This window comes from Alligator sinensis, unplaced genomic scaffold (genome assembly GCF_000455745.1).
Source record: "Alligator sinensis unplaced genomic scaffold, ASM45574v1 scaffold442_1, whole genome shotgun sequence".
NCBI lineage: Eukaryota > Metazoa > Chordata > Crocodylia > Alligatoridae > Alligator > Alligator sinensis.
Genome location: NW_005841829.1, coordinates 8,123,898 through 8,139,281, shown reverse-complemented (window position 1 = coordinate 8,139,281; position 15,384 = coordinate 8,123,898). Strand labels below are relative to the sequence as shown.

The window sequence follows — 15,384 nt, the reverse complement described above, 5'->3', positions numbered from 1 at the left end:
CAGGACCCTGCCTGCTCAGAGCTGGCACCTTGGACCCAGCTGGCTGTGGCTGACCTCCTGGCCAGTTGGGGCCAGGAGGACATACTTTGACAGTTCAAAGCAGGCCACCATACCCGGAACATCTTCCAGGCAATAGCTGCCCAAATGGCCAGGCAGGGGGCACACATAACAGTAATGCCGCACAGAGGCCAACCCTGCAACCACAGCCCACTGGCAGCTGGCCCAGAGGGGCAGATGCCTCTACTGGCTGTGCAGTCCCCATCTGAGTCTGGCAGGTGCACAGCAGGTCACACCCAGGCAGCAGCCCCCACTGCCAGACTGCTGCAGTGGGTAGAGGGTGCAGGGAACTCTCAGGGCTGCTTCAGCAGTCCAGCTGGCACAAAGGGTAGTAACCCCAGGTACCAATTGGCTGGACCCTAGAAGCTCCTGAGAGCTAGGTGCCCTGATCTACTTGCTAGGACAGCTTTTTATACGGCTGGGAACAGCACAGGTGCTGGCCCTGGGCTCTAGCTCCCCCTGGCTGAAGATCTGGGAGGAGCCAGGCAGGGTTATTTTGCCCCAAGTGGCACAATTTACTCCACAACAAAGCGCATATCCGAGCACGTGCACTGAGGCAAAAAGCCCCAGCTCAAATTTGCACCACTTCTATTTGAGCTGCTGCAAGCACACATGCTTGCATCTGTGGACGCACCCACCATGTGCAAAATAATCCTCAACAAATTTTTCCCAGGGTATTTTGTGTGCTCTCCCTAAAGGCTCATTGGCCATGACTATGTTATATAGAATTATTTATACATACATAAACACAAACACCCCACACAAACAGCTGGTTCATTGGTTTCAGAATTAAGTGTTAGTAAAGACAAACATGCAGAGAGACGGAAAGAATGGACCCTCAGAACTGGAATTCATTTTTCTCTCCATCTGAAAGACTCCAGAGGTGAAATCCTGACTCCACTGAAGTCAATGAGTGTTCTCCAACTGACCTCACTAGAGTCAAGATTTCTCCCCAGAGCTAGTGCAACACATATCTAGCCACTCAAGCTGCAGATAAATGCATGAGTTGACAGGAAAAGGTTTTGATAGAATAAAAATGTCTTTTTATTGACACTTTTCTACATTATATTGATTTGATTATGTTATATATTTTTAAATCCTTTCATTTTTGTGTGCTGAAAGACACTAAAAATTGCAAAACAAACCCATTAATAGCTATATATTTTCCTTGAATCCTCCTTCCCTGACTGATTTCAACTATAAAAACAACTTATAGAAATAGAAATAGCATTTTATTTTGCTTTTGCACTCAGAGTCAAGCTACTACATTTCTCTTCCTGCTGGTACAAAGGAACATTAGATTGGCAATACCAGATCAGACCAATGCTTCATAAAATCTAGGATTCTTACCTACAGCAGTGGCCAATACCTGATGCTTCATTAAAAATAAAAATAGCATAATGTACTGAGCAATGTGTCCATAGAGAAAAAGATTTCTTTCCTGACCCCTGTGGCAATCATCTCATTACTTGAAGCATGAGATTAGGTTACCCTTATCATTTCCTTAACTGGCATCTTTAGCTGAAATGAAAGTTGAGCTCAAGTTACAGAATTTGGATCTGGATTTCCCTAGACTTGATACTGTTCTCATTGTCCCCAGTTTTATGAACGTGCAACTCCACTGAATACCAGAGTCAACTCCCTACCCTCTCAAAAAACTACCTGTCTGACCCCAGGCAATATATGCAGTTCTCTCTGTGCCTCAGTTCCCTAATCATAATGTAGGGGATAATGATATTTCCCTGACTCAGATAGGTATGGTGACAGTGAATTCATTAATATTTGCTAGGTGCTCATGTACTGTAGTGATGGTCCCCCATTACAGTTAGATGCATACTTTTTAGTTTTCAAAAGCATAACCAGCAATTTAACAAGTGATTTTGGGTGCCTCAATTTTGCTGTGCTCAACCTGGAGGCGTGCTAAGGCATCCTGATTTCTAGAAAGCACCAGATATCACCCTCTTAAAAATTACCCCCCTTTTCAGGCAACCAGAACCTGAACCATTTAAAATCACTATTTCCTCTTGAACATCAGGGAAGGAAGGAACAGGGGAAAGCTGGACACACTAAGTAGACGTATTCCTTCTTTATACCTGTGTCAAAAGAGAATCAGCTTTACCACATATCCCAAGGTGTAGGAGTCTCAGCTACACAAAACAGATAAGGAAATGTTTGCAAATGGAAAATTGGATCTAGAGTCAAGTTTTGAACAGTTCAGAGGTATTTATATCTACTGTTTGGGCTCAAGTCCAACCTTTTTATGAATAGGACTAAACACAAAATTACTCTATTTTAAATTGGACTATATGATCTTTTATAACTAAATTCCACAGCCTAGCAAATACTCTACAAAGAGAGTAGTAGTTAGCCATGTCAGCCTGAAGTCACACTGAGGCAAAGCCTGGTGGCAACAGCCTATTAGCATCTGATAAGGAAGTAGACTTGCCTATGGAAGTTTATGCCTCTCTATACAAGTTATTCTGTGTCACCCTGCCCTGCCTTCTGCCTGTCTACAAAGACCTCCTTTTTTTTGGACCCACATTCATATTTCTGCCTTATCTGAGATAATTGGTCTTACAATCTTTAAATAAAAAACTAAGCTTTTCTGTGGTCTGCATTGATTCTCAAAGTTTCCCAAACTCCCTCCTATCTCACGGATGCCCTTAGCTCCTCACCCAAATGAATGGAAAATGGAAACAGGAAACAATAGATTTCCTGCAAAAAATTCCCACCACCACTATATTTCACCATCTATGTTAAATTTACAGCAGAATCCTGAATTAACTAAACACCTCTGCTATAAGGGTTTATCTTTTTGCTATAACTACATCTAAATACCTATTGCAACAATGTAAAAGCAAATTCATAATATTGAGAATGGGGTAATACATCTACTTCCACACTTTAGGAAGTAACCGAATAACTCATGTGAGACTTGCCACTCTTGATTTAAGGTTATTTTCTCTACCACTATGCATCTTCTCTCTGGCTTACCAGTGACATACAAACAGGATGAATACATGAAGTTATACTAAAGCATAACACAATATTATTCCTATCCTACTGAAGTCATGAATCTGTCTATCAATGTTTTCAATTCCCTGAAAAGCACAGCAAATCACTAAGTCTAAAAATAAATTGCTAAATCTTTATTCAGCAAAAGTTAGGCTCTGAAGCTACCAAACTCTGGAACTCTTCAGACCTTTTTCCTACAAGTAGGCAGACAAAGAGCCAAGTTTTCATTTAAGACTTATTAAAAGTTTTAAGGCCTACTTTTGCTCCCACTGATGACAAAATTCCAACTGACTTCAATGGGAACAGACTCAACCCCAGAAAGCAATTGGCCCAAAATTCTTCTGCACTCTGACACCCAGAGAGATGGGAAATATCTTTCCTCTCCATCCCAGTGCCTTATGTATGCTAGCCAATTTCTATGAGGAAGCAGATTCAGTTTCCTTGATGTCCCTATGCAGTTACCTACTTTAAAAAGAGTAATAGGGGCTGCCAATATTTGCTGTGAAAAAGCAGCTATTTATGGATTATTTTATGGTTTTCCTGTAATGTTTACTCTGAAGTACAATACCCCAGCATCTCAATAGACTCCTGCTCTTCCCATCCCATTTGTGAAGCAAATTTTATAGACCTTATTTTTGAGAGGAACACTGAAAAAGAAAGCAATTAACTTATTGCCCAGAATCACACAGCAAGTCTCTGGCAGAAACAAGGACAGAACTAAGATTTACAGTCTCCCAGTCTTCTGTCTTAACCATAAGATCATTCTTCCTTTGTCGAGGTGTTAGCCAGTGCCATGTATGTATAGGTTAAAAAATAAAAATCACTCTCAAGGTAATGGAGCCACATTGGATGCAATCTGAACATCCTCCTGTTGCCTGACTACAATTACTATAATTTCACAGATGCAACAGCAACTGACATGCTATGTTATCTGGAGATATTTTTTATTCTGAAGTTTAGAGTCTTCATGACACATTCAAGGGACATTCAGTGGCTGTGGGAAAAAATATGGCTTTCCACTAAGCCAGAAATCAAGTATGACCATCCTGCACAATATGAAGCATTCTACTCCAGTAACCTCCTCTTGAACAGCTCCTATCACACATCTGGGGGGAGTCTTCAAGGACAAGACACCCCACCCCGCATTCCTCTAAAACATAATTTTCTACAGCAGGCAATGGATCTGATCTTTTAAACAAATCCCAAACCTTATTAAAATATTAGTTAAAAATGTAAATATAAAAGTAGCCAAAAAAGATTTTTTTTCAGAAAAGTAGATGGTCTTGAATGACAGCCAGTATACTAAAGCTCTTACTTTAAAGAACCCAGAGCATTTGGATTCCTGTATGTGGATGATGGGGGGTTTTTTCCAATTAAAATTTTCTCATTGCTCATGCATATTTTATTCCCTGATTCTCTGCTCCAGTAAGAGAAGCATAAAAAAGCAGCCAACATTTTATCAATGGAACTTGCTGCTTAGTCAGCTCAAGTTATATTTTCTTCTGTTCTCCTGCTCTCCTCCAAAATTAAAGTCAGTAACCAAGAATACCCTTCAAAACCACAGGTTGTATTTCTAATAAAAATGCACTCTGGCATTTTTTTTTAAACAAGAAAGCATTAATTTCCCAGTGCACTGTCATCTCCCCATTGTGGCTGCTGACAGAAATTCTCAAGGAAAGGAATATAATTCAGGCAAGTGTGAACTTGTACGATTATGGGACTGGTGAACAGCCCTATTTTGCCTCCTTGGATGGGCTGGTTACATTGTTCACAGTTTGTAATTTATATTACTCTATTTATATAAATTATCAGTAAATATCTCTTAATACAATTTCTAACCGCTCCAAAGCCGTAACTTTGAAGAAAGATCATAAATACATCAGGCTCATTCTAATTCTTCTTTTCATCAGACCCTTTTTCCTTCTCTTTTTCTCTCTCAAATATAATGTTTTTCCTTTTATTGGTTTTGAGGTAATGGACAGGGTACCCAGATACATTGTACTTAGTAAGCTTGCTCATGTTAAGGGGAATGCCTGTACAAGTACAATTTAAGTGCAATGTGGCACTGGACAGTGCAGTCCAGGCTATGACCCCTTTGCACCACCAAGGTAAACTGGCCATAAATACCCAGCAGAATGCAGGTGGAGAACTTTCTAATAGTTCAACTGTGTCACAACTCTTGTGCCTCTGGCCATAATCTACTGCAGGATGTTAAAAGATAAGAGAGGTCCTAGTGGAATTGTGTTTCACTATATCTATCAATCCTTTACCACTGAAGGCCCACTGGGGATCCTCTGGGAACAACTTTAGAAACTCTACAGTCAAGGCTGGTCTCCAAGGGAGGAGGAGGGAAAGAATAAGTCCTTGCAATTTATCACTTCCCTAACTCCTTAAATTAATTATGCAGATTATATAACTAAAAAGATTTCAGAAATACCAAGCAGGCAGAAAACATTTTTGAAAAATCAAGATACAGCATACCTACAATTGAAACAAAAATGAATACCATAAACTGGAGGCAATTTACTGCTAATCAAGCAAATGCCTCAGAATAAGTGGTATGATGTGGAGAAAGAGATTAAAAGGCTCTGTCAGAATTTACTGCAATAAAAATACTGAAAACTGAGGAAGGGTACAGTAGTGCCCAAAAGCATGTCTATGTCACCTACAAAAATCCTTGCCTCACTAGTAAAAATGTCATTTTCATGCCACAATGTACACAATATTAGCAATGAAGAATGTGGAAAAGGGATAATGCTGTAAGAAGCTTACACTTTTTGCACTGGTTATATATTTATAATTTATGCAGCTTTTTCATCTTCTAAAACACTTTTAAAACTTTATTAAAATGTTAAAGGCATATCAGCAGGTACCTCTCTTTCATTCAGTCTCTCTACCTGTCACAGCACCTCAGAACTCCACCATAAAGCTCCATCCTGCTTCTGATCCCCAGTCTCAAAAGAGCATCAAAAAGAGCAATTAGAATATGGGAAGATCAGCTGTTCAAATGACATGTTTAGGAAAATGTATCTCTTTTAATGTGTTAGCCTTACCCACCATGCTATATTCACCTCATTAGTGGAATCAAACTATAACATGTTTAAGAAGACTCTTAAAAGGAAGGAAAGCCTTCACTAATTTTCAAGTACCTTCCACCTGTTTTTTGAAAGAGTCCAGAGTGAGTGCTTGAACCACCTCTGGGGGAAGTTCGTTCCAGACCCTGGACACATGCACTGTAAAGAACTTTTTTCTTATGTCTAATCTAAATCAGCCTTCCTGGAGTTTATGGCCATTAGACCTTGTTATCCCTTGGGGAGCTCTGGTCAACAGCTGTTCTCCCAGGTCCTGATGTACCCCTCATGTAATTGTAGGCTATCACCAAGTCCCCACTGAGCCTTCTCTGAAGCATCCCAAGTTCTTCAGCCTCTCCTTGTACAGCCTTCCCTCCAAGCCTTGGATCATACGAGTGGCTCTCCTCTGGACTCTCTCAAGCTTCTCCATATCCTTCCTGATGCTATGAGTCAATGTGAGGATGAAAGAGTTGTAGAAGACATAAACAAAGATTGGAGAATGTTACTTTCTGGTCCCTTCTCCAGCTTTCCCAGGAACTAACTATGGATATGCAGCCAAATCTTGGAGCAAATTAGGAAGCTGATTTTCAGACCCTGACTGCACATGCACTCATAATACACAATTGTACAGAGCTCTTCTCATGTACTTTTAATGAACTAACACCTACATGAGCAAGCGAGATGTTTAACATCTGCATGTTCAAACGACGATAGCTTTGTACATTTAAATACTATCAGCCCTCCGTGTGGATTTTCAAGGTGTTCAAAGCTATCAATGCACCAAAAGAGCACGTATAGGAGGGTAATGGGGGATGCTAGTACAAAACTGCACACACAAAAATGGATCCAGTGTTGCAGACCCATTAAAAATTAGGTTATGGATTGATCAGAATAGTTAATTTTGGTTCTCTTGGCTGGAATATATTTAATTTAATATACATCTTGAGTATGTTGTTAGGCAGAACTGAATGATTGAAGCAGGGAGAGCAGCACAAAAATCCAGAGGAAGCAGAAAGCATGAATCTATTGACTAAAATAGCTTTCTCTTCTCCTGTGACTTAATTTGTTCAATTAAGTCTGTAGAGGCACTGCTTCTCATTAAGCATTCTGAACTCAGCTGAAAGCCTGTGACACTAAGCTATCCTAAAACGGTGAAAATTATATGTAAAATCTACCCTCCCTAATATTGGATTCTGTGTGTACTTTCAACTGCAGTTTTCCTCCCACTGAAGATTAGGAGGGCTCAGATTATTTGGCAGTTCTTGACAGTACCCTTTTCTGACATGCCCTTTCTTTAGGCACAACAGATCACTTTCACATCTTTATGAAATTTACTGAAGTGTCAGCAGGAGACACTGGTGCAATAAGAAAGATGTTGATTCTTTCTTTGAATGCAAAGGTGTAGGAGGTTAACATATAAAGCAAACTGTACATGCCAACACTTGGAGAAAACTCTAATTAACTGAATTGAGATGCTGCAGCTAAGTCAGGGACTTAAAATCTTCTGATTTTTTTTCATTTAAACCCCTACAATGATCTGCCCTCAAGTCATGCTTTAAAAGTTACTCCCATTACTTTCCATTGGAGATAGACTAAGTACAGGAGTATACAGAAGTATAGAGCCAGAGCTGTTTAGCTCTGGCTCTACACTGCAAGCAGCCCTGGGCTGCACAACCCCAGGGGATGCTCTAAAAAACATAATCCTTTCTACTGACACCTGCTATGGGGTGTTTCTAAGCTACATCATTTGCTAGCCTTCCCTCCTGTCTATCTTTTCAGCCATGCCTGCTGATTTAGAAAGGGTAAGGTCCTGGCCACAATTCCCAGTTCCTCTCTGTCCCTACTGGGACAGGCTGTATGCCTAGAGGGATGTTCCTTATATCCTCTTCCCCTCAATCCATGTACAAGGGCCAGGGGAAGTATTCCCCAAGTATCTTCCTACTACCCACTTGCTATTCCTCATGTCACAGAATAAAGAAATCACCACAGGGGCTAAGAAGTCTCTAATTCCAAAAGTCTTCATGAAGCTCAAGGAAATAGAAATGTATGTTATTTGCTTATCAATGGTGTCTATTTCCATGGTTACCACAAATCAGCAAAACAAACCAGGAAGATTAAAATAAAAATATATTATAATTCCTGTTTTACTGTTAGAATGAGATTAAGAGCAAGATCCAGAGAAATACTGCAGACACCTCCAATTTTGACACTGATGCACAAAAATTAACTGCCTAATACCTGCAGGGTAAACCAAGGACACAGAGTTGGGGACCTAGGTGTCCCATACTGTGAAGAGGAAGAGCTAGGTGCCTCCAAAGGGCAATTCAAAGAGCGCAGAATACCTAGAGCTAGCCAATACAAAACAGTAAGCACTGAACTCCCACCACATTATGTGCCTCCATCCACCTGGGGTCCATATTAAGGCTCTCCTTACCTGAGGAGATCAGGACCTAAAAAGCACATACTATATCTCCTACCAGCTGAGTATCATAACCCCAGTTTACAGAAATATACTCCTTCCTGTTTCCTCTCTTTTTATTCCCCTGGTTCTTATATCTCTTTCCACACAGTGAGCACTTTTCAACAAAAGAGATGACTGTGGTGGTTAGGGCAGTCTCTAAGAAGCGAGACATGTGAGTTTGAATCTTCTGAGACTGAAGAGGTCCCAGACTCTAGACCTTCCTCTTCTTGGTTGAGATGTGTAGACACTGAGGTCCAGCTGAAATTGAAAGAGGTGAGTTTGACTCCAGATGTAGACATCATGAATGACCCAAAAGTCTGAAGCCAGGAGTTGGAGATCAGGAACAAGGAGGCAAGGCATCAGCCACACTCAGTAATGCAAAAGTTGAGTAGTCTGTGTTTGGCTCCCACAGGTTGGCTTACGTATTGGACCTGCTACTATTCCTTAGCCAACCAGATAATGCATAGGTGTAGCCTGACTAATCTAAACTAGCTGGCCAATCAGTTTACCATTAAGATTCCTGACACTGGGTAATTGCTCTAACTACTAAGCTACTACAGAAAATGTGGGCAGTAACAATACCACCTTCTCAGTTCTCCTCTCCCATGTTTTTCCATGAAAGTGAGTGTAGCTACTTCACTTTGTCCTACTGGTATGTGTTGAATGAGCTCCAAGAACACCAAACAGATTAGGCCTCTCTAGAAACCTGTTAGAGCTTAAGCACCACTGCCTCACATCTGGATCACAATGGAGCTCAGAAAGGAGTTAGGCATCTAGCTCCTCAGACAAGGATGCTCTTGCACTTGTGTGGGAGTCTAATTTCAGGGGCCTAGGTCAGGCCAGAACCTACATATTAACTGAATTTAGGTGCTTCTAGGATTTGGGATTGCTGAGTAGAGAGATTCCTAGATTAATTTTTGCATTTAAGTGCCTAAAGTGTAGGCTTTTAAGTGTGTATAGTGCCTCTCCAGATCTTACCTAAACTATTCTAAGCATCCTGTATTTTCTGAAGTCCAAAATGTTGGGTCAGCTTTGCCTTAGTGAATGTTTTTTCACTTCCTGCATTCAACAATTTTCATTACATTCCTCTAATATCCTTTTGCAAAAAATGACGTTTTACAATTCTGCCAAAAATCACATACCCCATAATGAAGTTCTCATTCCTCAAATGAAATGAAAAACGTAAAGGAAATAATAGATCTATATATTGCCCTATACTACCTAAATGCCACAACAGTTGAAAAAAAACAAAAAAAAAGGTGCTTTCAGAGGTTGATTCTGCTCCTAGTAAAGTCAAAGTGTATCTCAATGCCTACTGCATGTAAGCAGGATGGGTTCTAATAGTTTCTCTTTTACTCAGAATCCACTTCAAGGGTCAGATCCTGTGTTGTGCTTAGCTTCTCAGCTCTTCACAGACTGAAATGAGAACTGAGAGATGCAGTATACTGCAAGATCAAATTCCATGCATAGGCAGGTCTTGAATTAGTAGTTTTTGTTTTGTTTTGTTTTGTTGTGTTTAATGCTGGCAATCTGCATTCTCTCCCACCTCAGAGCTTTTAAAAGAAAAGATCAAAGCAACAAGTTTCAGGGCAGGCTAAGTGAAGCACTTTACAGACAGAACAGACTGCCCAGCAATATATCACACAAACATAATCACAGCTGAATATAACATCCCGCAGCATCTACAGTACATCAAGGTATATTTAATACTCCCCAATCAGCAATCAACCTTTTGTAGATTGGTTCCTAATCAGAGTGTACTGTTTCATTTTAAAGCTTTGTTTTCTTTCTTACTCTAAGGAGGAGTAAGATTTGCATTTGGTCACTTTCAAACTTCTACCAACATTTTTCTTCTTTTCTGGAATCTTGTTTTTTTCTTACCTGTTGCAATCCACATGAAGCAGGAGGTGGGATGCACTAAGTGAGAGTGCAATCTTGTGCCACTGTCCATCTGCCATCCGGTATGGGAACACCTCTGTCCGTGACTTCCCGTTAAATCTGTAGTGATATCTAATCTCATCCCTCAGGCCACTGCTTTCCAGTTCAAAGTAGCTGCATTTAAAATAGGAAAAATTCCAATCTTTAGTCAGTGCACTGCTGCTACCACCATTTCCCATTTTCTGTTCTAAAGCTTATAAAAAAGAATCTGAATTAAACACATGTGAGGTTGCAAATTTCAAGTAGTTTATACAGGGTGTGTCAACATGTGTGCATTTAATGCATATTAACCTGATTTAGTCTACACATGCACACCCTTAATGCACCTTAAAAAGAACGATTTATGGCTATTTAAGCCTAAATTTGATACCTGCATAAAGCAGATATTTATGCGCAAATAGTTAAATCGCATTAACAAACATGTAGACGCACTAACTTTAGTCCCAAGTCAGTCCACACACCTGCGTTAATGCGCATTAGCAAGTGCACATGTGGATATGCACCTAAATCACTTTAATGCTCATTAGGCTAACGAGCATTAAGTATAGGCACACACAAAAACATGTGTAGACGTGCCCAGAGTGTAGTCAGTAGGTTTCTATTTTATTTTAAGATGGAAGGACAGATAGGTATTATACATCCAGTGCATTCAAAAATTAAACAATGCTATTTAGGTGAAAACAGTTTATATGCTTGTATCCCTGGAGACAGAAGTTCTCTTTTTATTCATAGGACAGATATAGCTACAGTAAAAGCATCCTCACACCTGTCTACCAACATGTTTTTTTCCTGGCTAGATTTGCATGGACAATCTAGAAATGATGGGCTCTACATGCCAGCAGCAATGGGGGTGAGTGGGGAGGTAGAGATTAGGGAGAAAAGAAAAGTACTAAAATGAAAGTACACCAGGTAATTAAGCAAACGGGTATATTTTACATAAATTTTATTTCAAAATGTTTCTTTTTAAATTTCTCTAGGAAATGCCTGTGCTCAATCAATTTATTGACTTCTATTTTTAGAGCTGTAATTTTTTAGCTTTACAAGGAAATAAAAATCGCTAGATAGACTAGGTCTCTCATAACCTGGCATAATCAAGCAGAACCCTTGGACATTTGTGACAGTAGAAGAGTTGCAAGATAGCAGTCTTGCTAATAACATTATTATTTGGATGATATTTCCATCAATAGTTAGAAGTAAAGACCAATTTGTTCCCTGCAGAAAGTACCCAACTGACAGCCTAGAAACTGAAGTCTTCTCTTTATCCCAAGAACACTTACAGCATTGTAATTTTCTAAAAAAAATGTAGAATGGAGAGGAAAATATTATACAAATTTTCGTAAACGGTATAAATGCCACAACAACTAAAATGCAGTTGGTAGAATTCCCACCTAGGCCATACTTCATCTCTTTCACAGTGATATGTCTTATCACAAATGGCTATTAGATTCTGAGTGCTAGCTCAGAATAAAGCAAGGATACTAAAATGATAAAATCAATTTTTCAAAAAGGTGCTCATCCATTCTCCTTACCCCTTTCTGTCACTGGCATGCCTCTTCTATCACAAGACACTTGTGTACCACTGACAGGAAAAAAAAAATTCCCAGGGCTTTGAATGATTGTCATTAACACAGAGATCTCTGCACCACTTTGCATTCTGAGAAACCTTCAACTAGTTGTGAAGGGGCACTACACCAGACTTATGTAATATAGCAGTAAAAAAATGGTATACTGGGCTATGCAAAACACAAAACAGAGAAACTGAAAGCCCTTGGACTGAGACTTGTCTTTATGATAAAATACTGGCTAAGAATCTGTGCAAAAATATGTATGGGGAAGAGGGAAAAAACACAAGCAGTTAGCTCCTAATAAACTGCCAGGGTCTCACTGTTCAGACAAACAGTAAATTACCCATGTTGTAATTTAGCATTATAATGTAGCTTGAATTATGGATTCTACTGAAAGGCATAAAATAGAAGCAGAGAAAAGCAAAGAAAAAAATGAAGGAACACAGGCAGACACACGCAGGTATACAAAATAAAAGCAAAAAGTAATAGAGGATGGTTTCATGAAGGTTCGAACTCTTTGCCATTCATACAAAAATATAACAAGGGCTGAGGGAACTTATTTCTCTAAAGAGAGAGCACAACTTTGATATACAGCTTTAAATGCTCACATGAACAATCATGGAACAAATCTAAAGAGATTATTTTAGGGGGGGGAGGGTTGGTACTCAATAAGAGCACTGTCAATAGCAAGGATCTCCTTGCTGCTTCTGCTGGCACTTTGCAAGCAGCGCAAGCACTAGGACAAGTATTGTCAATGAAGTCGCACTTAGGAAGTTAAATGTTTCATAATTGCCATCTGCTGTCAAAGCACAAAAAGAAGTCATTAAAGTGGATTTCTTCCCCCTCTTCTTCAGATAAGCAGCAGAGAGGCAGCTATGGTTTCAAAGCAGGAGGTGGGGAAGAACCACATACAATAATAGGGTGATAGAATAAAATATATATTCAGAAGGGCTTATGGAAGAAGCTTAAAGGGCCAAGTACAAGAAAAGCTGCCATAATGATTTTGCATTATGCAATGCTTTCTGCAATGATTCTTCATAATCCCTCATAGCTGCAGAACTAATCACCTACAGTACTACACAACATTTTGTTTGTTAATAAAGGACAATGTCCCAGCTATGGAAAAAGCAGTCAGACACAAAACAATCAAATGTAAACTGTGTTACAGAATAGCATGATATGTTCCAAGACAAAGTGTTTTTTTTCACTTGGCAGACTTCCATGGTAATAGCTAATGCCAGGATTGAAAAAAGGTGTTCCTACTGGCTTCAGAGACAGTCCACCTAATTTGGTATCAGGCTGCTGGCTAGCTCATCCTCAAAAACTGCCCAATAAAAATTCAAATCTCAAGAGATTCACTGTACCAAAAAGTGAAACCATTTTCTTATAATGAAGATATGCTATACTGTTCGACTGCTGATGGACTGACTGCATGTGGTTTTACATACTTGGTTATACAGGAGGACAGCAGTACACAGATTCTGGGGTTGGCTCTTACTTCACCGATACTGCTGCAAACCAGAAACAATTCCACTGTAGTCAGTGGAGTTCTACCAGTGAAAAACTGGTTGAACTAGTTCAGATTATATAGAAGGTGTTTAAACAACATGGATCAGTATAAATCAATGCTGTCCCATCAACTTCAGTACATCTGCACCAATTCAAAAATACACAGAAGTTGGCTACACATAGAAACATACGTGTTTAAAAGTGTGGGGGATGCAAATCTACATATATACCATATATACATTACATATATATGGTAATTTATAGATTATTTATAGATATAGATTATGTATCTAGATAGATAGACAGATAGATAGATGCACACACACGTTTTCCGCATGATCCTCAATATCTGAGGATATTACTGATCTACATTATAAAGTAATATACAAATGTACTTGAAATAGCTCCTTCAGTGAGGGTTATCATTTAGTGTGGGGTAGGGAGCAGTCCGGCAGGGGAAGAGAAGTAGTGCAGTGCCCCTGAAGGAGGGAAGGCAGGCAGGAGGGAAGGAGAAGCAAGGAAGATGGGGAGGGGGGCTAGCACCTAGTATGGCAGGGAAGCAGCAGGGGAGTTACAAGGGACCCTATCCTTCTTATGGCATCACAGCCCAAGCCCCTTCCTCACCATCTGTCCCAAGGAGCGAGCGGACCCACCACTGGCAACAGGCTAGGCCAGGGCTCCACAGACCCCGCTGCAGTCACTTGCAGCCCTGGTCTAGGGGCAGTAGCACACCAGCATCAGAAGCAGTCATGGGGCTTTCCCAGCGTGGTATTTACCCTCGTGTCTACTCTTTGTTACACTCCTACGCTATGTTCTGGGATGTGGAGACATTTGAAAGGGAAAATGTAAAATTAGGAAGGAAACAGTCAGACTGTGAGAAAGCTGTTGGTGGGGAGGTGAAAGAAAACAAATGAAGGAGGCTGTTGACATCTCACATTGGATTTAAAACATAAAAGAGTAAATTCATCTTTAGTGTAACTCCACTGAGTCAACAGAGCTACACAAGGGATGAAAGTTGACCATCATTTTGGAGGCTTTATTATATATATATATCCCATGTTCGTTTTCTTTTTTGAGCTAAGAGATATCAGATTGATAATTTGCTGAACTAATGCTCTTAAATTGTCTGAAATGCCTATAAATATTACACACATTTTATTCACCAAGCACTAGACTGTTACAAAACATAGCATGAAGACTCAGGGAACCATCAATACGCATCTTCATAGCAGGAAAGAGAGAAGTTTAAAAAGTATATTCCCTCTTTGAAAAAACAGGATATGGATTCAGTTAGAGTCACTATTTCTTACTTTAAGTACAAGTTAACAGGCACATGCAAGAAAAACACTGACAGTTCCTAGACTAGAGAAAGAAAAGGAATTTTTTCTCTCTGACCTTTATTGCTTTCAGTGAACTGATTATTTTAAAATGAAAATAGCAACATATGTTACATCCAAGTATCCTGGAGGGATTGATACACATGGAAAAAACAAGTTAGGACTCCATACTCCATGCCTCCAGAAACAACTAACAGTGAATAAGCAAAGTCTAAAATACTGGCATTTGACCTACCTCCACAGATCTAAGCAGAGTGTCCATTACTGCAAGCAGCCCCATCTCTGCATCATATCAGTATGAAACTGGACTAGAAATTATTCACTGTTTGTCACTTTTTGTACTTGTTAACTAATTACCTACCTGTTGGCCAAATTTGGAGCGCTGTTTGTCAAACTTGCTAACATTGAGTAATGGTTGCTCAATGGTAAAA

The 15,384-nt window shown here is 39.8% G+C and overlaps 1 protein-coding gene across 1 annotated transcript in view; it reads right to left on the bottom strand.

Moving 5' to 3' along the window:
• The window catches only part of NELL1 (neural EGFL like 1), a 537,948-nt gene that overhangs the window by 453,191 nt on the left and 69,373 nt on the right, over positions 1 to 15,384 (bottom strand). Inside the window, exon 4 of the mRNA XM_025199761.1 lies at positions 10,486 to 10,656. Coding sequence (XP_025055546.1) covers positions 10,486 to 10,656 — 171 coding nt within the window. The remainder of the gene's footprint in view (positions 1 to 10,485; positions 10,657 to 15,384) is intronic.